The sequence below is a fragment of the Typopeltis vanoorti genome, chromosome 8 (genome assembly GCF_054136105.1).
Source record: "Typopeltis vanoorti isolate ZY-2024b chromosome 8, IOZ_Tvanoo_1.0, whole genome shotgun sequence".
Classification (NCBI taxonomy): domain Eukaryota; kingdom Metazoa; phylum Arthropoda; class Arachnida; order Uropygi; family Thelyphonidae; genus Typopeltis; species Typopeltis vanoorti.
The window spans coordinates 15,048,643-15,076,580 of NC_143556.1; the positions used below are offsets into that span (position 1 = coordinate 15,048,643).

General features: G+C 35.4%; 1 protein-coding gene across 2 annotated transcripts in view; it reads right to left on the reverse strand.

Moving 5' to 3' along the window:
• sws (patatin like phospholipase domain containing sws) overlaps positions 1 to 27,938 on the reverse strand; it is a 945,916-nt gene that overhangs the window by 717,444 nt on the left and 200,534 nt on the right. For both annotated transcript variants that reach the window (XM_090396526.1, XM_090396525.1), the window contains exons 10-11: positions 19,631 to 19,784; positions 1,761 to 1,897 (exon numbers count right to left, since the gene is read on the reverse strand). In XM_090396526.1, the coding sequence (XP_090252652.1) occupies positions 1,761 to 1,897; positions 19,631 to 19,784 (291 nt within the window). The remainder of the gene's footprint in view (positions 1 to 1,760; positions 1,898 to 19,630; positions 19,785 to 27,938) is intronic.

A 27,938-nucleotide genomic window follows, 5' to 3' on the forward strand; every position in this document is an offset into this window, starting at 1 on the left:
CTCAGAATATTGTGAAATTGTTTCAACTTCACTATAAATGCAGGATACATTTCCAAAATAAACTATACAAATAAACTGAAGACACAGTAATGTCTTCCCCTCTCTCTCTCCCCCTCCACTTGAACTATTTCCAGGAATATTTAGAATGGCATATTCTTGCCACCTTTCCCCAGGTGTTCTGTTCGGGTTTGATATGCTCATGATAATTTCGCAGCACAGAACTCTTTCTGAGGAGCTCTGTTTTTCTTAATAAAATTATTTTTTTAAACATCAATCACACATACAAAAGGTCTCAAGACCTGCAACATGGCAGTGCTGTGTGCAGACAAGTGATTAGAGAGAAGTACATAATCTCTTAATGTGTTTCTTGAAGAGTTGGAGGTTGTATGCATTAAGAAAAATGGCATGACCAAGATTTTTCCAAAGGACAGAGGTATGCAGAATGAAGGAAGAGTAATAGAAGTTGATTTGATGAGCCAATGCAACCAAGTAGGCCAAATCCATAATTAAGTACATCCAAGGATTAAATTTACTCTTGAAACAGAAGGTACTAAATGGCTACCATTCCTAGATGTCTTTATTTAATTTGGCAGTCTTCAGTATAAAGAAAGAATACAAGTAAAGGGAAACACACTGAGACTGTTTCTCATCATCACTTATAGTAAAATTCAGGAATTATCAACGCCTCAGTGGATAATGCACACTTTATGCTCTACAGAGTTTATTCTAAAATCAGAACTCTTATTAGAGCCAACTTCATCTCCCATGGCTACAACTCCAACACTGTCCAAGTTATTAATAAGTCTGGTCTTTATATCTCAGTCCATCAGAGGAAATTTTTAAAATTTCCATTACTTATGTAGGTGTGTGTCTACAGGTTTTGCCAGACTTCAACACAATAAATTCTCCATCTGTCCAGTCTGCAAACTAAATTTATTCTTTCACTTTCCCCAGAAGATAAATATCCTTTACTTTTCCATTCAGGAGTTGACAAAATTCCCTGCTCACACTAAGATTACACCTAGCTCCATGATTTTGATTAGTCAAATTACCAGTCATGCTGCAGCTACTAAAAACAGGATTCACTTGGAATGAGACTCAAATTTTGCAGGAAAGTCAATTTTTATTAGAAAGACTGTTTATATATAAAAATAATATTTCACGCCCATATTTATCATACAAACCTAAACAGAAATGGTTACCTTATTCAATACTCCTCATGACTAAAATAATTTGTTATTTGATAATTTTAGTGTTATGGGCAGTATTTACTTTCTGGAAATGGAATGTGAGAAAGGAAGGGCTATAGCAAACCTCGTACTATAACAAACTATTTCTTTGGCCTCAGGGATTCATTATAACAGTCATTTATTGCGTGACACTTCTATTTCAAAACTAGGAACTACGTCCTTAAATCCTTCAAATCCTACCTGTGAAAAAACACAGTGTAATTTATCCACATCTCCACCAATAATGTATCATAATTCATTATTGGTGGAGATGTTACCATGTACAAAGTTAAGGGTTCAGTAAATTAGAAAATATAGTGTTATATGTGTTACACTTACCTGAAATAATATTTGAATAAAACAAGGAACAGAAGCAAATAAATGCACTCTATAAGCAACAAGAATTTGGAGAATTTTGCTGTCTGGAAGCAAAACATTATTTTCCACAGGTGGTAAACAATTAACACTACATAAACTAATTGAGAAAATATTTTAAAAATATATTTCAAGTTTCAGATAATAGATGCTCACATGTTTTTGTGGAGATGAAGGTAGTGGTTTGAATTCAACTGAAAATGAACTTTTCCTTTGCAATGATGTTTCATTTGTAGAAAAATCAGGACTGAGATCAACTTCTCGGCCTTCCTCACCATCAGACCCATCTGTACCTATAATCAAGTAACATTAAATTATTCTAGAATATTAAAAATGGGTTCAACTGTGCTTTGTTACTTACCCTTTCATGATGAAGTGAACCAAATTTAAAATAGTGCTTAAAACAACAATGTATCCTATAAGTAATAATTATTATTTATTTACATTCATATCTGTTAAATTAGGGACAGAAAACACACGTGTTGAAAAGATTATTTTACTGATTAATAATAAAATAATAACTTTACGTTTCGACCCCTGTATTGAGGTCATCTTCAGAAGGATATTTTCAGAAGTATAAGAACAAGCTACATGTTGTTGCACTCTATACAAGTAAATTATATCTACGTTGTTAACTAATCTTTTTTCTTAGCCTGCCCTCTAATGGAAAAAATAAATAAAATAAAATAGACAAAAATAAAATAAAAACTACAATAATTTGTATCATGTTTGAGCATTGTGAAATGCTCAAACATGATCCGAATCTGAATAAAAATGGTCTAACAATTCCAAGAATGTGGAGGACCCATCTACAACCTTCATAGCAACCACGAAGAAAAATCTCAATACAAGACCTAGTGAAGTGGTTTTTTTTTTTTTTTTTTTTTCTTGAACATTCAATAGCAACCTGTACTGTACAAATCCAGAAGATAATCGTAATATAACTGTATAATTCCAGAAGAATCCTAGTATGTGAGGACTTTAGCAGAGTTTATTGTAGTTTTTATTTTATTTTATTTATTTACTTTTTTTTATTTTTTTTTCCACTAGAGGGCAGGCTAAGAAAAAAGATCAGTTAACAACGTAGATGTAATTTACTTGTATAGAGTGCAACAGCATGTAGCTTGTTCTTATACTTCTGAATGTATCCTTCTGAAGATGACCTCAATACAGGGGTCAAAACGTGAAGTTATTATTTTATTATTAATCAGTAAAATAATCTTTTCAACACGTGTGTTTTGTGTCCCTAATTTAACAAATATGAATGCTGATCACCGTGTAACCTTAAAAGAAAGAGTCATTATTTATTTACGTATTCTGTAAATGTTTGATTTTGCTTCTTTTTTTTAAATTTTGTTGAAAATATATTCAATGTGTGCAGCATTTAAATCCCTTCAGACATCAAAATGGAATTCCACTTCAAACCATGCTCGGGTAAACATATCCATGAAAATTGCTTCTATCGTTGCTGTTATTCTTACTTAGTTAAAACTGTCCAAAGAAATTTCAGGCGAGAGATATAGGAATGCTCCAAGTGACAAAAGCATCCATAAGTGGCATCAACAGTTCTGGGAAACAGGAAGTGTTTTTAAAGGACGCTTAACCGGGTAGGCCTACACCAATGTGGAAAACTTGGAACAAATTCGACTGTCTTTCCAGCATAGCTCAAATCGTTCAGTTCATAATGCAAGTCATCAATTAAACATTCCTAAAAGCACGGTGCATGACATTATCCACAAGAGATTGAAACTTCATGCTTATAAACTGCAGCGCGTTCATCATATCCAGCCTATTGATAAGCCACAAAGAGTTCAGTTTGTGACCACAATGTTAGACGTCATTGCTGAACATGGAAACTACCTCCATAGCATTTTATTTTGTGATGAGGCGTTTCATGTGCATGGAGTTGTGAATCGCCATAATTGTTGGGGGGGGGGGGGTCAGAAAAGTAGTGGAGTTCATCTGTAACAGCCCAAAAATCAATGTCTGATGCTGAATCATGCATAATTGCATTGTTGAGCCATTTTTTTTCCCCATGAGAAGACGCTTACGAGTGTGTGGCATACCTGGATATGCCACACACTCTATGCCACACACATATGCCACACACACTATGTTCTCAATCGATTCCTAGGAAAATGGATAGGCAAGGAGGACTCACTGATCCACTGCGCAATCCTGATTTGACCCTAATGTATTTCTTCTTTTAGGCTATGTAAAAGACATAGTGTATCAAGTAAAAATCAAATCCCCATAGAATAACACCGACCACAGAAGCAATTCCTATGGATATGCTTACCTGAGTGTGGTCTGAAGTGGATTCCATTTCGATGTATGAAGGGCTGTAAATGGTGCACATACTGAGTTACACTAACATGTAATCAAACTTGTGACAATGCCCTGGTGTTGTATCACCTTAACCCAGTCCTGAAGATACTTTCAGGTGCAAACTTTGTTTGCTCACACTTGGATAAAGGATTAAACTAAATTTATTATACTCTAACCAAGTGGAAAATAAACTTTCAAAAACTTGTGACAATGTACTTTGATAAATATGCTATATACATTTCTGCTTCAAAATGTCATAAAATAAATTTCATTGAAAACCCCAGAGTTCTTTTTTTTGGGCATCCTATATAGTCATCAATGCCATCTGTGAAAAAGTATGGGCACTCCTTGTGAACATAACCAAAGCATTAGCAGATAAGTTAAAAGAAGACTATAAAAGAAATCTGAAATCTTTCAACATCATAAAATACATTAACTACAGTTACATCAGGATTGCAATTTTGTGATTGATGGAAGAAGCTTGGACAAATAACTGCCACTTTATCTAATGAAGTACCAAATCTGGGAATAATGATATCCATGAATGTGAACTATATGACTCCCACCCCAACAATTCAGCCAGTAATTCTTGTTTGGATGTAGCAAACATCCTAACCAAAACCAAACCTCTTAAAAGCAATATATAAAGAAATTAGCCTTAAAATTATACAGAAACAAGAATATTGTTATAACCTAAGCTAGGGGTGGGAAACCTTTATAAGTGGGCATGCCAAAATCACCAAATCTTTGATGCAAAATTTTCTCACGTGCCAATCAAAATTTTGGGGAACATATTATTTGGTGTCTTTTAAGTATTGGGAGAACTTTATCAAATAATCAAAAATCACACTAGAGAGGTAAAATCAAAGAATATTAGAGAAGAGTGATAATTGTAAGTCATGTAAGATTGATTGAATGAATGTAAAAATTAGTGAAGGAATTTTTACTTAAAATTCCTTCTAACCTGTTGATAGCTTGCATATTTTTTATTTGCCTTTAAGTGTAATCCTATCTGCCACATACAGCCATATAATTTAAAGATGCAATTTTTAACATCAGCAAAAGAGTAAACAATAATTCTGAATTTTTTTGTTTTTGTTTTTATAAAGATCAATCATACAAGTTTTTCAGGGTTTTTTTCCAGCCAGCCTGGCTAGCCGAGTGGTTAGCATATCCACTTTCAAGTCAAAAGTCTGCGGGTTCGAAATCTGCCGTGGCATGGATGTTTGCGATTGTCTGTGAAAATACTAGTGGTGGTGGGCGGTAGATGGTGTTGGTGTAGTTGCAGTTCGTTGCAGTTGGTGGAATGAGTGAGTGGTGGAGACGGAGTTGTAAAGTAGGCACCCTCCCTCGATGAGTCTTTGGACTCCCTGGAGATGTCACGTAATAATAGTAATAATTTTCCAATATGTTACAGTGCACAATCTCAATCATTTTACTTGACTAAAAAACAATAAAAGAAAGTAAAATTAAAGATATTCTTTTATTAATTCTTAATCCCTTATGAGTAATGCATAATAATTACAGATAAAATAAAATGTTATTTTACCAAGATAATATATTAAACAGAAGTTAATCTTTACTTCTTTTAGCAGAAAACATCAAATCAAAACTAAAGAAAGAAAAATAGCAGATGTTTTATTTATTTAGCATCAATGAGACTTCTGCTGCTACATCGATGTCAGATAATTTATATCAGGTTTATATTTTGTAACCTTTAGAGATCTGCATGTGCAACTAGTTTCATTTGTAAGACTACTGCTATTATGAGACTTAACAAAGTTCATCACCGAGAACAATGATTCACAAGAATATGTAGATGCAAAAATTGATAGTAATGCTGTTGCATGGGTTTTTAAACATACAAAAGTTTCTGGAATAGTATTTCAAGTTCTTAGTGCCTCATTTTCTGCACTTCTCTCTGTTACTCCTGTCTCTAATTGCTCCTTTTCAATATTTTCCAAGTCAACTCTGAGGTCAACAAATTTCTGCCTCCAAATTGAGCAACTTTGAAAATCAATTGAGTTTCAAAGTCATCCATATTTATCCACAAAAATATCTTCAAGTTTGATTCATCCAGCTTTATAGTGTCTGGAAACTTGATGAATTCTACAGTCTCTTCTAATTCTCTGACCTTAACAAATTTTTTAAAAAAACTGCCCAACAGTTGATACAGTGATATTTAAAAATAGCTTTTGAAGATATTGGCGGTTTGTTTTGTCATCCTTTTGGAGATTATTGATGTATTTCCTTAAGTTTGGAAAATATCTAAATCCCTCACTGCCTACATCCCTCATAAAAACTCGTAGTTTCATTTCAAATGCCTTAATGTCATCAAACATAACATCTAGTGTCTTACCAGAGCCCTGTACTTTAAGATTCAAGTCATTTAAATGTTTTGAAAAAATCTGCAAAAACATCAGTTTACAAACCCACATGATGTCATACATTTCTTTCTAAGACATTTGTTGATTAGTCAAAAAGGGATTTATCTCATCCAGACATTCAACAAATCATTTCAGAACAAGACCTCGACTAAGCCAACAAACATTGTCGTACATTATTATTTCGTTGTACACCGAATCCACCTCATTCAATAGATTCTGAAATTGTCTTTTATTCAAAGCACATGTGCAGAAATGTAATTAACAACCTTGGCTATTGTTTGCATCACTTCTTGAAGTTCCTTTAGGCCAGCTTTTGCACACAAAGTCTCCTCATGTATGATGCAATGAAAACCTATCAGTACAAATTCTGCTTCCTTACCAATCATGCTGGGTGCACCATTTGTTGTGACAGATACCAATTGTCGAATAGCTAATTCGTTCATAACTGCTTTACATATTTCAACCCCAGTGGTACGCTCAGTTAGTGTTACAAGGTTAATCTTCTCTTCGCATAGTTCGGCAACCCTAGCTGATGATGTAATGTCTGTGCTCTCAAAAACACAAATAAAAAAGAACTTACATGAAGCCAAATCTTTTGTTAATTGTTCTGCTGTATTCCTTTCCAACTTAAGTATCCTATCCTTAACAGTTTTTCTACTCACAGGCAAATCTTTAATGCACTGAATAATTTTTATCTTTTCTGAAAGATTGTCAAAAAGGAAAGGAGCACATTCTAGCCATGCTTCTTTAATATATTCCCCATCACTGAGTGGTTTTCCATGATGTTACAGTAGGCCTAGATTTCCATGATTTCAAAGTATCAGAGGGTTTTTTTTTGTCTTGCTCAGTTCACGAGAAATTAATTCTCTTTGTTCTTGCTCACTTTTACTGCTTAAGGTCTTATGAACAATTTCAAAATGTTTCTTTACAGAAGACCTACAAACAACTGATTTGGAACAGAAAATTCATAATGCATTATTATCTTTCTTAATCATACCAATTTTTTCAGTCAAGTATTCTTTAAATTTTCTAATATCCTCTTCATTTGAATGTTTCTTTGCTGGTAATTGTGACATTCTGTACAATTTGTAAAGGGCAGGAAGCAAATAAAAATATCTGATAATGGTATATTTATATATATATATATAGCATAAATATGAATAGAAAAAAGGAGGAAGAAAGAAAAGAAGTCAAGAAGGAAATAAAGCAAAAGGAAAAAAGTAAATTACAACTGAATGACCACAACTACAAGGTACATACAAAAAAATTATTGCTTTCTTCATACAGCTTGCAACTTTAATGAAAATTAGATCATGAGGTGTAAAAATGTGGACAGAGACGTATGGACACAGACAAAAATTATAATTTGGACTTAGAAAATCTCATCATAATCACTCTCTGCATACACTTACCAAGTTTAAGCAAACACCAAAAATTAGTACAATTATAAGCCTACCTACACACATGCCAATAAAAGAGAAGGGTATGCATGTCATCTAAGCATGTGCAGATAACATAATCCTGAATATTGATAATCCTAAATATTGATACTATAATACACTTCACATAGCTTTAACAATAACTGATGTTTATGACAATATAATGTAGCTGGAAGGTCGTAGACACTTAAGTGCCTGTTTGGACCACTAATGATGATGATATAGCAATGTAAAGAAAATTTGCATTTATATGTAAGAAATTAAACATATTAATTGACAATAAATACTTCCAATCCATATTTTATTGACTTACTATTTAATTAAATCGAAATTCGCATATATACACGCTTTAGAAAACCGATAAATTCTTTACAAAACACAAAAAATATATATAAAATTATGGTAAAGGAGTCGCGTCATGACTGGCTACCTAGCGAATAATGTAACAACTAAACAGGATAACTTGCACATCAATATATCGTGGAGATAGATGGCTTGAAAATAGGATTTTGTTTCATTTTCTTATTACTTGTTATTACTAAAATAGTTGATAGTGTTTGTTTCTTTATTGCATTTTTATTTGGTATCACCCTAATTAATAAAATTGTATTCTATTAAGTTACAATATACAACTCAATGAAGATGTTGGATATGCATTTACTTATTTAATTATTTTTAAGGTGAGCCCTGGGTTATGTGTCGGAAAAAACTCATTGGCGTGGCACGTTACTGCAAAAATGAATCAAACAGAATATGATAAAATGCATAATCTTCTGCAAGATAATTTTGCTTACAAAAATATAGCTCCTATATACTAATACACAACAGAGAAAAGTTCTTAAATACTGAAGAAAGTCACACCGACACAAAAGAACTGTTAACAAACTCAAGCCTTTTTCATGTAAGGCCACCCAGTATATAAAAACACCATACCTGATATCCCCCTATGACCAACTGTTGATAGTATAGACAATCCTACATAAAAACTTGCTAAACAGTTAGCAAAATCAATTGTCCCCTACACTGATAACTTTTTCTCCTTTGTAAAAAATTCTATTTATTGTAAAACTATTAAAAAAAACAAAAAAACAACTATATCCCAAAAGTTCACACAATGATTAGCTTTGATATTATTATTGCACAAGCACCTCCATGCAGCCCTAAGACTCATGTCTTAGAACTCCATGGAGGTGAAAGACCCAGATATCTACACAATATCTTCCCCTTGAATCTATTAACATACAAAGCACTCACAACTGAATCTATTAACATACAAAGCACTCACAACTGACTCTAGAAACACAACCATTCATTCAATACTCTCAAAGCAAAAAATCTAGTCCTCACACACTTACCCAATTTTCACAGACGACTTCTTCTCTGCCCCCCCCCCTCTAGTGAAGTGCTGAAATATTTCTTCTGTATTTATCCTGGAAAATTCTTTAAATAATTTAAATGTTTCTATCATATCCCCTTTTTTTGTGGAATACACCAATACACTCATAGGAATACACCAATCACAGAGTATAGGTGAGTGACCAAGGTCACTCACCTATACTCTTCACCACTTCATTCTCAAGAAACCCAAGTAATCAGACCTGAGCACAATAATCCAGATGTAGTCATATCAAGGCTTAAGAAGAATAACTCCATTATTGCTGTTTGTTAGCATTTTCTTCAATAACATAAATAATCTTGTGAGCTGCCCTGGCTAACTTAGTAATATATTTCAATCGACGGCTTCAATTTTCTGGAATAAAATTCCCTCAATGTGGTACACAGTTCGTAATCTTTTTATCCCAATATGCATACCTTTGCACTTTTCCACATTAAATTAATCCATTATGTTTTGGCCATACATTCGGCCTATTCAAATCATTCTGCAAGTTCCATACATCACACCTTGATTGATTATTATCCTACCCAACTTTGAATCATCATCAATGCTATCTGTAAAAAAGTATGGGCATTCCTTGTGAACATAACCAAAGCTGCAGCAAATAAGGAACTCAAAAAGTTAATCTACCTTAAATTATTCCCTATATCATTTATGTACAAATTAAACAGCAGTGGTCCAGGCACAGAGCCTTGCAGCACACCACCAGTCACTTGCTTTCTCCTGGATTCTGTTCCTCCATATACTACTTTTTTGGTATCTGTCCATCAGCCATCCTTGTATCCATATCACCAGTTGAATATCCATCCCCATTTGTTCCTATTTACATAACAGAGTTCCATATATTATTCTGTGAAATGACTTTGCAAAATCTAATCATATCATCATGTAGGCATTCTCTTTATCCAATTCAGATTGCCTTCTATTATAAAAAGTTAGTAAATTACTAAGCCATGACCAATCCATCACTAAGCCATGCTATCCCTCATAAAGCATCATATTTTTATCCATCCATTCCTGAATTCTCTTTCAGACCAACTTTTCCAGCACTTTTACCACCACTCCTGAGGTATTGGTCTATTTATTTATTTATTATTTATTGTATGATGGTAAAATACAGCGAGAACCATAATACACCAATGTAAGATGTATGACAACTAAAAGCCACATAAAAGAAAGTTTTACAAAGCAATTTTCAACTTTTCAAGCCAGTTTATAGCTCTGTTATAACATTATGTATATCTTGTACAGTGCCCTCAAAAGCATATATCAGGCAGTCCATAAAATATGGTCAATAGTTTGAGAGAGTGCTAACTAGTCACAAGCAAGAGAGTCTGTCTGTAAAAATAATCATAATTTAATATTCTGAATATTTTTAAGTATTGTTTATGTTAGTATGTTTATTAGTTTTATAACACGCATTGTCAGCACTTGCAATGTGCCCATTATTGAAATTATTTTGTCAAAGTGATATGTAAAGCAGTTAAAAATTGATGTACTTACCGGATTTGAATAGTTGTGTTACTTTAAACAATTTTATTGTAGTTTAAAATATTAAGTTGTGTTTTATTTTAAGACATTCTCTTGTCGCTAACGTAATTGCGTGTCAGCCATTATACCTAGATTCTTGCTTGCCACTTTCAAGGAGTGCACATAATCGCTGAGAAGTTTGATGTGTGAATGACAGCTGACAAGGATAGCGTTTGGTATCAGAGTAACGGGTGTAAACAAGACAGCATTCGGGAAGAAATTAGAACACAGGTCAGCAGACATTTAGATTCAGATGGAAATTGAGTTTTTTATGTGACAGTCAGAAGAAATTTAATAGTATATTCCAAAAAAGGAATCGTGGAAACTATGAAGTTTCAAAGTGGAATAAGTATTGATAAATAAAAGAAAATATTGCTATAGATCGTTTTAAAAGGAATATTCGAGGAAACACAAATTGGAAGATTTATAGTAGATTCCGAAAAGGGAATTGTAGAACTGTGAATTTTTTAAAGTAGAAGAGTTAAGACTGTCAATAAGCATTAGTGAATGAAAGAAAAAATTACTATTTACGTTCTAAAGGAATGGTCGAGAAAACTCTGATTAGGAAGGTTCATCTGTGTTAAGGACGCCGAATCTAATTATTATTTCTGCTGGAGAGAAGACAGAACGAAGTCAGGAAGAATTAATGTGTGCTACATGAGTGATGAGAAAGGATCCTATGAAAATGAAGAATAAAGTCATATGTCTTCAGAGAAGGGCCTTGACAGAGAGAGAAACTGACTATGAACATTTTGTCATTGTGCACTGTTTAGTCTAGTCTTAAGTGTAAGACTATTTTTAAAAGGCCTTGGATTCAATTAAATTTTTAGTTATGTAAAGTTGTTTGAAGTGTATACATATATATATATATATATATATATATATATATATATATATATTGTTTTTGTTTTATTAAATGTGTTTATTTTGTATTTTGGTCTTGAGTCAGTGATTTTTTTGGATTCTGAAAGCAATAGTAAAAAAGAGATCATTGCACCAATCGGAGTGAACCCTTGTGCAATAATTAAATATAATAAAGCACTCAGAAATTAAAAATAATTGTTAAAGAGAAATCATCTCTATAAAAGAGATCAAATAATAAAAAAAATCACTTCCTATTAACAAGTCCATTTCCATTTATGGAGATGGTGTTTACATCTGCCATGACCAGTTCTAATACAGTTTAATGTTGTCCAAAGATGACGTGGTTGTCCAAATCCAGGTAGTTTAGATGTAGGATCTGATATAGCTAATCTGGGATTGTTAGTGTTGGAACCATTCATCTTTTGATCTATCAGTCAAGTTGAAGGATTCACCAATTAATTCCTTTGCTATTCTCCAACTAGGATTTCTTGATTTTAGTCTCCTTATGTGGAGGGAGGAGGGGAATTTTGTTATGTCTTTGTGGATAGATAGGTTAACATTGTTGGTTAAATTTGTCCATAATTTAGCAAGAGCTAAATTACGCTTTTCTACATGAGTAAGGAGGTGCGATGTTACTGACAATAATTTATAGATCTTATAGTTCCTGTTATTATTCTCATTGTTTGATTAAGTTGGATATCTACCTTAGAAGTATGAATACTGTTGAGCCATACTGGGGAGCAGCTCTACAGTTGAATAAACCAAGGCCGATAGACAAGGCTAATAGATGATGTAAGGCTTCAGCATCTGCACCCCAATTGAACTAGCCAGCTTCTGAATTATGTTATTATGAGTTTTTATTTTCCGAGCTACTTTCAGTAGGCGTTCTCTAAAGGTGAGTGTTCTATCTAGGGTAATACCTAAATACTTAGGTGTACTGTTAAAGTTCAGTAATGTATCTCTGAAGAAGACAGTAGGTTTGAAATTAGCCTCATGGTTATTAAGATGGAAGGGTACACACTTCAGTTTTTGATAGTGTTTGAGTTTAGATGCCACTGTTTGAAATACTCGTATTTCAAAATGTGAATATTTTGAAATATGAGAATTTTCAAATCATTTGTAATTATATTTTAAGCTTCATTAAACTTAGCGCTTTGTATGATTATTGCAAGGTCGTCTGCACAAGCAAATTTCCTTGAACTGGTTTGAGGGAGATCATATATATATAAATTAAACAACAATGGAGAGAGTGCAGAGCCTTGAGGGAGTCCATTATTAAGTTTGCGTGGTTGGCTTTTTGAATTGCTTGCAGTTACCTGTATCAATCTGTTATTAAGCATATTTTCAATAAGTTCTACATGGAATCATCTTCATAAATTTAAATAGCAGGCCCTTTCTCCATACTGTGTCATATGCTGATGTTAAGCCAATAAACGCAGTAACAGATTTCAGATGTCTCTCAAAACCATTCACAATCATTGATGTAAGCCATTGATGAAGAGCTAGCTTGTTCACAACATTCTCTTCCTGGTCTGAAGTCTACTTGCTCAGGAGGTATTACGTTGCTTATGATGGGAGATATTCTGTTGTATATAATCCTTTCCATAAGTTTAAGAGTAACACTCATAAGAGCTATGGGTCAGTAGCTAGCTCCTAATGATCGATTTTTCCTGGTTTTAGAATGGTTATTATTTTTGTTGTTCTAAAGAGAGAGGGAAAATGTCCTGAAACCAAGATCAGTCTATAATTGGCATAGACTCAGATCCTTCTTCCACAACCTTGGGACTTTGCCAGAGCTGAGACTTAAATTAAAACAGCCTAGTCAAAGGCACTGCCAGTTTACTTGTACATTCTTGTAAAACATAAGCGGATAACCCATCTAATCCCACACCTATTTGTATTGAGCTTCTGCAATATCCTAAGTACCTCCAATTCATCCACCTCTTATCATATTAGTCTCTGTCACCTCTGTCACAGCAATAACTTCACTTGGATGATATACCCTTGCAGAGTGATCACTCAGTATCTCAATTATGTCATCTGCCTCTATCACCACTTTACCATCAGCACTCGTTTTAAAGTTATAATTCTATAGTCATTCTTCCTCCTACTTGCCACATAACAAAAGAACTCTTTGCGATTCCTTTGGCGTGCTCAGCTAATTTCTTCTCATAATCCTTACCATGCTGGTCACCTTTCTTTCCTCAACAATGTACTGATCATGAGCTTGCTGGTCACCTTTCACCTTATATACTCCACAGCATTTTGTTTTTCTGAAGCTCATGCTTAATGATATTACTCATCCATCTAAATCCTACCTGATTTTCCCTCCTACCTTTGGTATAAGACTTAGATTTTGATACAAGACAGTGGTTCCCAAAGTGTGTGCTGTGGTGCCCTGGGGAACCGCGGCTTCCTCACAGGGGAACCGCGATTCAAAAATTTCCATAATTTTATTTCCATTTTCAATTCAATGTGATAGGACGTGACATCTAGCGAACTTGGTGCAAACCAGTAACTCACTTAGTAGTAACTGTTTGCAGAAGCCTCTACAAATGGTTTCTAGATGCCGCTCTACAATAATTAAGTTTCTCGATTGTTTCAGTAGTTTCTCGACCTTTATTGGTACTTTGTGTTCGTATATAAATAGCTGTCGGTTTCGTGTGGTCTTGGTGTTGAATTAGTTTTCAGAGATTTTATCAACTGAATATTGTTGCGATTTAGTCAAGTGAAGTTTTTGAAGTATTTCTTCTCGTATGTATTTTTAAAAATGGATCGGTTTTTACTAAACAGTAATAAGCTTTGTGAGAGAGAAAATAAAGAGGGCATACCGTCAAATAGTGGCAAGAGTGCGAAGAAGCGTAAATATCGAAAATATGATGACAGTTATTTTGACTTTGGTTTTACGTCGACAGAAGTCAATGGTGAAGGGAGGCCGCAGTGTGTACTGTGTATGACAGTTTTGACACCAGAGTGCATGCTAACAAGTAAGTTGAAACACCATTTAGAAACCATCATCCCAGCATGGTTAGCACATCTCATGACCACTTTACCAGAAAGTTAAAAAAGTTAAATCAACAAAAAGGTAGTGTTTATAAGCAGGCATCAATACTAAGCAATGCTTTACTAGCATCTTACAAGGTGGCACATAGAATCGCAAAATATAAGAAGCCTCATACCATTGCAGAAGAACTCATTCTACCGGTTGCTGTAGATATGGTGAACATTATGATCGGTGAGTCTGCTGGGAAGCTGCTTTCAAAAGTGCCTTTGTCCAATAACACCATCAGTCACAGAATACAGCACATAGCAGAGGACCTCAATGATCAATTAATTGAAAAAATAAAAGGGAAAGAATTTGGGTTGCAGCTCACTTGATTTGCTATGTACAGTTTATAGATGGTAATAACAATGTAGAAGACCTTCTCTTTTGTAAAAGTATCACTGCTGGTGCTAAGGCTCAAGACTTGTTCGAGATCCTTGATACTTTTATATCCGAAAATAATTTGAAGTGGACTAAGTGCATTGGTGTCTGTACTGATGGTGCTCATTCTATGTGCAGCTGTTATGGAGGACTGCAGGCACTTATTCGAGGCAAAGCCCCTGATGCACTGTAGACCCATTGCGTTATTCACAGGGAAGCACTCGCGTCAAAATATCTGAGTCCTACATTGAACCAGGTCTTAGAATATATAGTGAATGTAGTAAACTTTCACTATATATTTTAGTGAGGATATAGGATCCGAGCACATGTCTTTGTTGTACTACAGCACTTCGCGATGGCTCTCTTGTGGTAATGTTTTGTCTCGTATGTTTGAACTGCGACAGGAAATTTATATTTTTCTTAAAGAGGAAGACCACAAGTATACTGAAAATTTTGTGAATGAAGATTTTTTGGTAAAACTAGACTGCTTATGTGATATTTTTGAAAAGATTAATGCTCTGAATCTCTCCCTGCAGGGGATGCAACATGCATCTTTTTAAAGTCGATTGAGAAAATTTCAGCTTTTATAAAAAACTAAAACTATGGAAAAGAAAAATGAATGAAGAAGGAAGTAAAGATTATTTCCCCTTATGCAACAGTTTTTGACCTCCAATGGAGTTTATTTCTCTCAAGGTATGAAATCCATTTTTGAAGAACACTTAACCATGAAAAATATCGATAAATTTTCATGGATTCAAGATCCATTTAATGCCAGTGCTCCATCTGAATTTACTGCTGCAGAAGAAGAGAATCTTATTGAGTTGGCTTGCGACAATATGTTGAAAACAAAATTTAGCAACATGGAATTAACTGAATTTTGGATATCAGTAAAAGATGAATATCCCCTTCTGAGTGAAAAAGCTCAGAGAATTTTAATTCCATTTGCGACTTTTTATTTGTGCGAAGCAGGATTTTCGGTGGTTGCTATAATGAAAACTAAGTATCGTGCAAAAATCAATGTGGAGAAGGAAATGAGGGGGCTGTGTCCAGTTTGATTCCAAGATTTGAGAAAATGTGCAGTGATCAACAAGCTTATCCATCCCACTAATGATAATTAGTTGAATTTGTTCAATTAATTTTTTTTGTGATCTTAAATACGTGTTTTATTTATTTTTACCTAACCCTTTAATTTAAAAAATTTATTCGCTATTTCAAAAGTGTACTTGTTAGAATTTAACATGGAGCACCTTGAGAAAACCTGGATTCAGCAAGGACGCCGAGAATTGAAAAAGTTTGGGAACCACTGGTAAGACGTAGGTAGTTTGATTTTGCTTTCTCCAGATACACCCCCCCCCCGACTACATCTTGTGCATTATAAACATCCTTCCCTTGCTTTATGCCATGACACTGCTTCAAATCTCTCCAAAACATGTCATAATCATCTGCTTTGTAGTTATAGTTACACATCTACTCCTTAACTTTTCCACATGTTTTGCTACCTCCCAAGTCAAGAATATAAATGATCATACTCCCAAATTGGAGGCAATGAAGCCATCCTAGTCATGGATAGGCCTGATCCTATAACTAGATCCAACACTCTTGTAACCCGACTTTCCTCAATCACATGCTGCTTTAAATAATTATCTCTCAGTAAGTGTAATACATTCCATTTCATTCCTGTCATATCAGCACTATTTACAATGTATCACTAACTGAGACACTTAATTTGATTAACTCTCATTTTCCTCAAGGCAGATTCGATTTATTCAAGTTCACAATTATTATTACGAGTGACTCCTAGGAGTCCTTAGACTCATCAAGGGAGGCCCTAAACGTATGTCAAGAACAACTATTCAACATCCACACAGTATCTATCATACTTTGCCTTGAACTCATTCACAGTCATGGCATCCACAACAGACTCTGGCAGCTTATTCCACTCATTCACCACTCTCCAAATAAAAAACCTAGTTCTAACACCCTTGTTAACCACACTCTTGCCCAGTTTCCATTGATGGCCCCTAGTCCTCCCACCACCAGTCCTGTTCTGAAAAATATCCTCTGAATTAATCTTATAGAACTTCATGTTGGAGGCTTAATGGATTTTTTTTTTACAAAATTTACTTTTTTAACAAAACAATACTAAGCACAACCACGTGGGTGACACTAAAGTCCTATATAGGTGGAGTGCCCTCTAAGGGCAGTTGTAGGTGCCTGGAATGTAAGGTGGGACCTCTGGTGATGAGTGTTTCCCAAATCTTCGGAAGCTTAATGCAACTGTATTTACTAAGATTTGGTTGATTTCTGAGAGCTGCTGCTGCTTCTAAGAATAGTCTTACTTTCTTGAATTTGCTGTGGTGGAGCATGGTGGTTTCTTCCATGATACCCTGTGGGTGGTGTCCAAAACATGGTCAGCCAAGCCTCAATGACTATAGTTGTGTGTTTACAGATTGGATGCTGATCTGCCTGTCTGTCCAAAGTACGCCAACTTACAGGAACAGGGTACTTTGTAAACTCCAGGCAGAGAGAGAGAGAGAGAGGAGGGAGCTGATCTTTCGTAGAACGGATAAGGGTAGCAAGTCTGCGGTGGGGCTTATATGCTGTGTGTAGGTTGTACTTTTTTAGAATCTTGGCTATTTTTTTGGATGTGCCACAGATGTAGGGTATGGTGATGGCATTTTTAAATTCTTGTTGACGAGAAGGACAGGGAATGGCGGAGGAACTGATTTTTTTTTGATACTGTGATCGCTGTAGCTATTGGAGAGGAAAGTGCTGTGTATGTCGTTAAGCTCAGTAGTGAGGACAGTTCTCAAGATTGAGGACTCTCTTGGTAAGTTTTAATAATGCCATATTTGGAAAATTTCGAAAAATGAGCCATATACTCAGTCCAACTCAAACCTTCTATCTGGCTAAGATATGTGGATGATCTGTTCTCTATTTGGCCTCATGGCCCAGACACGTTAGACTCCTTCCTCAGTCATCTCAATAGTCTACATCCAAGAATACAGTTTACTATGGAAAAGAACAAATGTTTACCATTCCTAGACACCTTAGTTACATGCCTGCCTAATGATACACTTGCCTCACTGTATACACAAAACCCACACACACACACACACAGGCAGATACATTCACAAACTCTCCCACCATCACCGCTCTCAACAATATGGCATTATTAAAACACCGCATATCCACCTAAGCATTCTTATCTTTGCTACCTCCATCCTGCTGGTGTTATTTTTCCTCAGGGCCAGTTTCCATAGCATAAGTCATAGCTTATCTCACTACTGTCCTGTAGATTTTGCCTTTAAGATTATTAAGCATCCTCTTATTGCATACCTCTCCAGCCATATCTCTCCAGTTCCTCCATCCAGCTTGGATCCTGCATCCCACTTCCTTGTCAGCCTCTCCATCTTCTTTCACTGTTGAACCTAAGTATCTAAGACACAAACATTCCTGATGATTCCTTTCAGTTCCAGATCTGTCTCTTGGCAGCCATCCATTTTGCAACACACATACTCTGTCTTACTTCTAGTCATACCACATGCCTCTCTCTTCCAGTACTTTCCTCCATCTTTCCAGTTTAGTTGCCACTTCTTCTCTTGATTCTGCACACAGCACAATGCCATCCACATACAACATTGTCCAAGGCATGTCTTCTCTCATGTCTTCATGTTCACCACTTCCATCACAATATGAAACAGGAACAGACTTAATGCTGACCCTCAATGCAAACCAACTGTCATTTGAATTTCTGTCTCTCCCAGGCAGGTCCAAACTCTTGTCTTCACATTTCTGTACATCTCCTGCACCAACCTGACAAATTTCTCTGGTACCTTCCTCTCCATCAGACACCTCCAGATCAATAAACACCAGATGTAACTCCCATTGTTTCTCTCGAAACTTTTCCATCATCTGCCGTAACCCAAAGATAGTAACCATCATCAGTGAACCAGTCATGAAGCCAAACTGCTCCTTTGCAATCTCCACCTCCTCCCTCAGTCTTCCATCAACAACCGTTTCTAGGATTTTCGTTGTGTGGGACATCAACTTTATTTCTCTGTAATTCTTATAGTGTTGTGCATCCCCTTTACCCTTGTAGAAAGGGACAAGAGTAATTTCCCTCCACTCCTCAGGCATATTTTTTGTTGGTAAACTTTTATGAACAGATCCCACAGTAGGTCAAATTCCCTCTTCCCCCAATGCCTTCCATGCCTCCACTGGAATCCTGTCAGAGCCCACCGATTTTCCATTCCATGTTAGCCTCACTGTTTCTTCTTAGAATCCAAGAGGATTATATAATGAAATGAAATGTAGAAAAATAAAGCAAATGTGAAATTACCTTTATTCTATATTCATTAATACTATCACTACTCAATTAAGTTGCTGAAAGTTCAGGTTACAGTTTTGTAATATATATCATAGTAAGTATTATCTTAATTTCAGAGGTATTCTCACAGACAACTTTCACCATAGCAAACAGAGACCATGGGTATAGATTGCTGTAATTAATAGCATAATTTTGGGAAAGTCATTTAAAACAGCAATGCACTTATAGGATACTAATTGGGACTTTGTCTCACTATATTTGCCACAGTGAGAGTTGAATGTACAATGGAAGTCATCTTCAGCACTGTTAAAGTTAGAGAACTAAATACCTGCTTTATCCGTAAGAACTAATTTTTCTGGATGTGTTGGAAGTTCAGAAACAAATGGCTTTACAGTTGTAACTTGACTACTGCGACGGGAGGTAGGTCGAGATGGACTAGACTTTGGTGAAAGCACCGATGTTCTTTTACTAGTAAGAGATGACTAGTAAAGAATAAATTGTTTATGTTTAAAAAACCACTAATATAATAAAAGTATGCATGAATGGTAAAACATTTGCTAGAAACAACACACACACACACACACATATATATATAATACAGTGTTTACATATTAGAATTTTTCACACAAGATACCTTCACAACTGTTAACTCTATACAAAGCCCAAGCTTTGATAGAGTTAGCATTCTCTACCCAGCCGTAGAATGTAGCTCCCATATTTTGTGCATCAAAATCCTTAGATCGCTCGATTCTATCCAGAAGAGAGCAATCCAGCTAATTAATGATCCCTCTCTCACAAATGTTCAGTTTCTGCCTTGCACATCTTCTACAGATACTTCCATTGATAGTGCTCTGCTGAAATTGGCCACTATTATTCCTCCCTGTCCTCCAAAATCATTAAACAAGAGTCACTACTAAACCAATACTCTTTTACAGTCCACCTTAAAATTCACTGAACCAACTTCACTGCCTCCTTTTATTCCATTTACTTCTGTCCTTTGGAGCAGTCTCCCCCATTCTTCCTTCCCCAAAGATTACAACCCTCAGCTGCTCAAGCAAAATATGAACAGACTCTTGCCCATGCACGCACTGGTGTGCTATAGCTCTTATGTGGTCTTTCGTGTGTGTGGATCAGATAAAAATAAACTTTATTTTTTATTTGATGTAAGCATCAGATAAAAAATAAATTTTAAAAAATTGTGTAATGTATTATATTATTAAAATTATTTGTGTTTACCTTTAGTATTAACATTCATTTAATAAACAGGATATGAGTAAATACAGAGGATGTTTCAAAATTATGTATCCATACTTTAAAAATTTATTTCATGAATAATAAACAATTTAAATTTTCTTTAATGGTACCTGTGGCATGATTATAAACAATAAATTACACAATAACCACAGTAATTATTAGATGTGAAGAGCCAAAGGCTTCAATTCGGCGACATATAACTTGTTTAAGTTAAGGGATACTACATCCCATATAGTTTCTTAGCCGAATAAGAAACTCAAAGAGTTTCATGCTGAATATAGTAAAAACTATATATAAAGTTCGGCGATTCCAAGCGTAAGCAAGAATCGCCGAACTTTATATATAGTTTTTACTATATTCGGCATGAAACTTTTTGAGTTTCTTATTCGGCTAAGAAACTATATGGGATGTAGTATCCCTTAACTTAAACAAGTTATATGTCGCCGAATTGAAGCCTTTGGCTCTTCACATATCTAATAATTTATTAGAGCACCTCACGGCAATACTCGTAGTAAGGGTACAAGTTCTGTTCGCTACAAACTTGATATTAACTAGGTCTGGCTACTCACTGATGAGACCTCAATAAAGGTCGAAACCGGTCTGGGTAGTGACCTTCTCTTATAATGTGAACAAAAATACAGTTCCTAGGAGCTAAGTTCACATTATGGGCAAATATCAAGAATAGTGATCGGAGCTCGCTCCACCTCTACCACGAGTTGCCCCAGCTTGCACTACCCTTTGGGATCAGTGCTGCAGTATCCAGGTATTTGCTTACGCTTGGAATTGCCGAACTTTATATATAGTTTTTACTATATTCGGCATGAAAATCTTCGAGTTTCTTATTCGGCTAAGAAACTATATGGGATGTAATATCCCTTAACTTAAACCACAGTAATTAACTTTAATGAAATGAAAGTGCAGATATTTAGTACTGAAAATAACAGTACATCATCAGTGCATAGAAACAAGCTAATGAAAGAAACGGAATAGAAGGTACATACAGCAGTCAGTGGTTTATCAATTAAAAACTGTTGCCGCACACTAGAAATTGGTAAACCAACGGACTGCTGTATGCACCTTGTATTCCCGTTTCTTTGATTTGGTTGTTTCTACGCACTGATGATGTACTGTTATTTTTTATTATTAGACCTCCAAGGAGTCCAAAGACTCATTGAGGGAGGACACCTACTCTACAGCTCTCTGTCTCCACCACTCAATACCACCAGCTACAACTAACTGGAACTACACCAATGCCATCTACTGCCCCACCCCACCCCACTACCACTAGTATTTCCACGAACAATCACAAATATCCATGCACATGGCGGGATTCGAACCCGTAGCCATTTGGCTGGAGAGTGGATACACTAACCACTTGGCCAACCATGCTGGTGATTTTCAGTACAAAATATCTGTACTTTCATTTCACTAAAGTTAATTACTGTGGTTATCATGTAATTCGTTGTTTAAATTTTTCTTTATCACATTTTAAAACTGAGAGATTGACAAATCACTTCATTGTGAAAAAATTGTCTATCTACCTATGATCACTGCATGTATGGGAGTCTCTTCATGTGGAATAATTGGACCTTATAAATTCAATGGTACTGTTAATGGTGAAAATTATCAGGAAATGTTGAAAGATTATGCTGTACCAAATATCAGAAACATTATCATAGAGCAGGTGCAGAATTATCTCAACAATCAATTTCCTGATCATGCGATAGGTTACCGAGAGAGTGTGTAAAAATAATCATAATTAAAATTCTGAATATTTTTACGAATTGTTTATGTTAGAATGTTTATTAGTTTTAGTTTCATAACACGCATTGTCGGCACTTGCGATGTGCCCGTTATTGAAATTGTTTTGTCAAAAATGATATGTAAAGAAGTTAAAAAATTGATGTACTTACTAGATTTGATATTTGTATTACTTACAGGAATTTTATTCTAATTTAAAATATTAACTTTTTTTGTGTTTTTAAGAAGACATCCTCTCTTGTCGCTAATGGAGACAATGTGCCAGCCATTATTTATACCTAACTTCTTGCTTACCAGTTTCATGGCGTGCACATGCTCGCCAAGAAGTTTGATGTGTGATTGACAGCTGACAAGTTCAATATCTAAGCAACAAGAAATTAAACAGGAAAGCATTCAGTATCTGAGTAACGGCTTAAACAAGAGGACGTTCGGGAGAAAATTAGAACACAAGCTGGCAGATATTTAGATTAGGAGGAACTTAAGTTTTTATGTGACATTCGGAGGAAAATTAATAGTATATTCCAAAAAAGGAATCGTGGAACTATTAAGTTTAAAGTGGAATAAGTATTGATAAATAACAGGGAAATATTGCTATAGGTGTTTTAAAAGGAATATTGGAGGAAACGCTAATTGAAAGATTTACAATAGGTTCTAAAAAGGGAATCATAGAACTGTAAATTCTTTTAAAGTGGAAGAGTTAAGACTGTCAAACATTAGTGAATAAAAGAAGAAGTTGCTATTTACGTTCTAAAGGAGTGTTCAAGAAAACTCTGATTAGGAAGTTTCATCTGTATCAAGGATGCCGGATCTGACTATTATTTCTACTGAAGAAAAGAGACAGAATTAAGTCAGGAAGAATTAATGTGTGCTACATAAGTGATGAGAAAGGATCCTGTGAAAATGAAGAATAGAGTCATATCTTTAGAAAAGGGCCTTGACAGAGAAAGAAACTGGCTATGAACATTTGTGATTGAGCAAACAAAGTGTTTAATCTAGTCTTAAGTGTAAGTTTGTTTTTAAAAGGCCTTGGATCCAATTAATTTGTAATTAGTTATGTAATATTTGTTTGAAGTGTATATATATTGTTTTTGTTATATCAAATGTGTTTATTTTGTATTTTGGTCTTGAGTCAGTGATTATTTGAATTCTGAAAGAAAGAGTTAAGATCATTGCACCAATTGGAGTGAACCCTTGTGCATATAATAACATGTACGTACACTCGGAATTAAAAAAAAAATAATTGTTAGAAACAGAGATCATCTCTATGGTAGGATTAATATTAAGATAATATCTATGAATATCCTCTATAAAAAAAATCCACCAATTATTAACAAATGCTTTTGAATACCCTCCAATATCTCCTGTTCTCTATTTTTTTTTTTTTTTTGCATGGTGATATTTAAAAAAAAATCATGTTTACAGTTGCAAACATTAGAGGAAATGTAAACGATAATACGAAAGGAAGCAGAAAAACTCACCTGCCATATGATATTCAGTTTGAATCATTTGGTGAGAGATGTCAACTCATGCAATTATGCTAAAATTGTTTTTGTGAAAGAAAAATTATCTCTTGGCTTTAAAATGTGATTTTATATACACCTTGTATATAAAACTATTTACTCACAATGTATGTACCCCTTTGAAAGTCAACAGACACCCCAATGGATAAGGGATATTGTGCCATGTAACAGGTCATGTGTTTGTAGCCAGTATAAATTGGAGAAATATGATGCACTCAAGTCAGTGCAACTGTGTCTGGGTGAAATGGCTGCAAAAAGAGAAGTGACAGTTTGAAAGAGGCACGGTGATAAGATGCCATGCTGCAGGCCTATCTTCTCTGTAATTTGTTGACAATCAGATACCATAGTTAGATGGAAAGCAGGTAGTAAACTGCAAGTGCTACCCATAGTGGACGACCCAACACACTCACTGAATGTGACCATAGGGTGCTTAAAAGGATAATATGTAAGAACCACCATTTGTCGGCCGACATAGTAAATGCAGAGTTCAACACATCGACTGGAACACAAATCTGCAAACACATTCAGAACCAAGGCTTACAACAGGTTTCCATAGCAGGACTGTAATATGCAAGCCCTACATTACCTGAACCAACATGCAGCATGATCTTCAGTAGTGCAAAGAGAGTGTACAGTGAGACATGGAAACTTGAAGAGCTGTTATGGAGTGACAAATCAAACTACGCTTTCTACCGAGTAGACGGATGGGTTAGATGTGGTGGATGCCTGCCAAACATCTTTTACCAGAATGTGTAACCCCAACTACGAAATTTGGAGGTAGTGGTGTGATAGTATGGTGCCGATTTTTCTGATATGGCCTCAGACCTCTGTTTGTGGTGCCACAAACAATAAACTCCAAGAGGTATCTGAACATTCTGGACAATGCAATGCTTCCTACTTTGTAGCATTTCTCCAGAACTAACCATTGTCTCTTTTAGCAAAACAATGTCATATGGCTGCAGCTATAACTGCATGGTTTGTGAACATGAACATCACACTTGCCTGGCCTCCACAGAGCTCTGTGGAGCTCTGTGGAGGCCACAGAGCTCTGATCTCAACCCTACTGAATATCTGTGGGATGAACTGAAGCATCACGTGAGGTCATGGGACATCCATCCCGCAACAGTCCAGTCCTGAAGATACTTTCAGGCACAAACTTTGTTTGCTCACACTTGGATAAAGGATTAAACTAAATTTATTATAGTCCAGGACCTCATTACATGCCTATAGGAAGAATGGTCCAATATCCCCCATTGATCACTATCATGTGCTTGTGAAAAGTATGTCCTGTAGGATTGCTGCAGTCATCGCAGTGAAAGAAGGTATTAAGGTAGGCACCATGGCTATTTGTTCCTCATGCTATGATGTCTGCTGGCTTCTTTCCAAACAGTGTATGTATGTATGAACGAGTGTGTGTGTGTATACATACACATACATGCACCCCTAATCACACAGTTTTATGAATGACACCACTTTCAAAGAATGATGAAATATGCAAGTATTATGTCATGTTGTTCAGCAATATGCCCTTTAATTTTTATCTCAAAGTTTAAGATTACTATCAATTGAGGCAAAACATAGGAAAAAATACAACAAGCATAACACAAACACACATTTACCAAAAGTTTTTACAAAGATGATCACATATGAATGAAGAGTGTATATTTGCTAACTTACGAAATGGCTACATATTCTTAAACTTTCTACTGGTCCCTAATACATAATGCAAAATGTGTTCCTAAGATAAAAACTTTCCAAAAATACAGTAAGAGATAAAGTAATCTTTATGAAGTATATTGTAATATACTTCATAAAGTATATTAAATGTTAAATTCTTTAATAATAAAACAATATATTGTAATGAAGGTCACTGTTGCAATATGTAATATCCCGCTACTGTCACTATCTATTCCTTTAATGTTACACAGTGACCAGCATTCATATTGATAAATTATGGAGACTACAACCATTTTAAGAATAATTACTTTAATTTCCTGATGTTTCAACCTTGAAATTAAGGTCATCATCTGGAGTACACACACATACACACATATATATATATATACAGGGTGTTCGGGATAAATTTGACAGTTTCGTAAGGAAAAAGAAAATCTTCTTTGTATCTATTAAATTTAATGAATTGACAAAAAAACATTACAGGCAGAGTTAATTACAATACTATCAACAAGATTTACTCAAAATAACCACCATTAGCATCGATCACAGCTTCAATTCTGCTTCGGAACCTCGAACAAGCTGATGCTACAGTCTCCCTGGGAAGGGCCGCAAAAACTGTTTTAATTTTATCCATTAACTGGGCTTTTGTATTACTGGAAGTGCGATTGGTGTCTTTTTCAACTGCGCCCCATACAAAATAATCCATGGGGTTAAGGTCTGGGGAGTTTGGAGGCCAAACATTTGGACTGGTGAAGTCGTAGAAATTTTCAGACAACCATTTTTGACTTTTCCCAGAGGTGTGGCAAGGGGCCGAATCCTGCTGCCATACATACGGCCTACCATTGGCTACCCTTGTTATCCAGGGCTTGACTACAGTTAGCAACTCCACGAACAAAGCCCGAATTCCAATGCCAGGGTTCTTCAACACCTGTTCCTGCAGATTTGCGAGGAATTCTGCTGTACGAACGCAATCAGATCGTCTGCTAGGGATCTTTCTTCTTGCTACATCCTCGTAGTCACCATTGCAAGTCTCTAGTTCATGCCTGATTGTTTTTACTGTATTCAGGGAGCATTGGGCAGCAGTCGTAATATCCTTATTTTGATGGCGGGCACGAATCATCATAATACAAGTTATTCTCTTCCATGATTCAGGTGGGTTCCAGCTATCCATCCTTTCTGACATCTTGTATATGAATGAAGAAGGGTCCAAACTTTTAAATGAAGAGAAGTGTGTGTTAATACATGTAACTTACGGAAAAATATAATTAATTATAAATAAGTCAAATTTATCCCGAACACCCTGTATATACACAAAGACAAGATACATTACATTTCAAACAGTACACCAAAGTGACAATGATTTGATCAACCATTATTCTACTAACATGTCCTCTAGTGTGAAAAAAAAAAAAAGCTCTACATCAAAGCTATATCCTATAAATTAAAAATGCCAAGATATTATATTCTTGGTTTAATCCTTTATCCAAGTGTAAGTAAACAATGTTTATGTGTCAAGTATCTTCACGACTGGGTTACTTATACATGAAGGCTAATGACTTCACATCAAATACCTTAGTATCCCATAATGCAAAGCACCCAGATCATGTATAATGCTATGCATTGAGCCCCCATTGCTCAGTCAATACAGATGCCGTTTGGTCAGAAAAGCCTGGGTTTGATTCCTGTCAGTGACATGAGGAACCTTTATCTCTTTCGATGAAAGGAGAGTTAGCTAGTCTCATACGGAGAAGGGGGTTTTTCCACCCTGAAACTCTGGGCTACTTGAAAAGGTCGTGGACACTTAAGTGCCTGTTAGGAGCACTGATAGGATAGGATAATGCTATGCATTATGGGAAGGGCCACTACCCTTATACCTGTCTGAAAGGATGTGTGCTTTGCATTATGGGATACTAAGGCAATTGATGTAAAGTCATTAGCCTCTATGTGCAAGTAGCCCAGTCATGAAGAAACTTCATGAACTTTGCTTATGCTTGAGTAAAGGATTAAACCAAGAATATAATTTCTTCGTATCTTTAATTTATAGTTCAAGTGAAAAAACTTTCAGCATTATCTCTAATTCAGAGTATTTTAAAAATAAAGCCATCTGAGTAGTTGTATATGGGAAATATGTGACTTCTGCATTATTTCAACCTTAGTATTCTCTTCTGGGTCTGGCTCCCACTAATGAAATCTCAATAACCTTTTATAATGTTTGTCTTTGGGTATGCTTGCTACTTTGCGAGTAGAAAGGCTCTGCTTGGTGGCAGGTTTTTGCCTGTTACTGAGTGGAGCCATCGGTTGAGTTTCCTGTCCTGGAGTGACTCAGGTCAGTAGTAATGAGTTTAGAAGTGATCATGTAAGGTCAACTCAATGAGATTTAGAGTGATTCTGTAGATCACCGAATTTTTCGAGAGGTATCCCCGC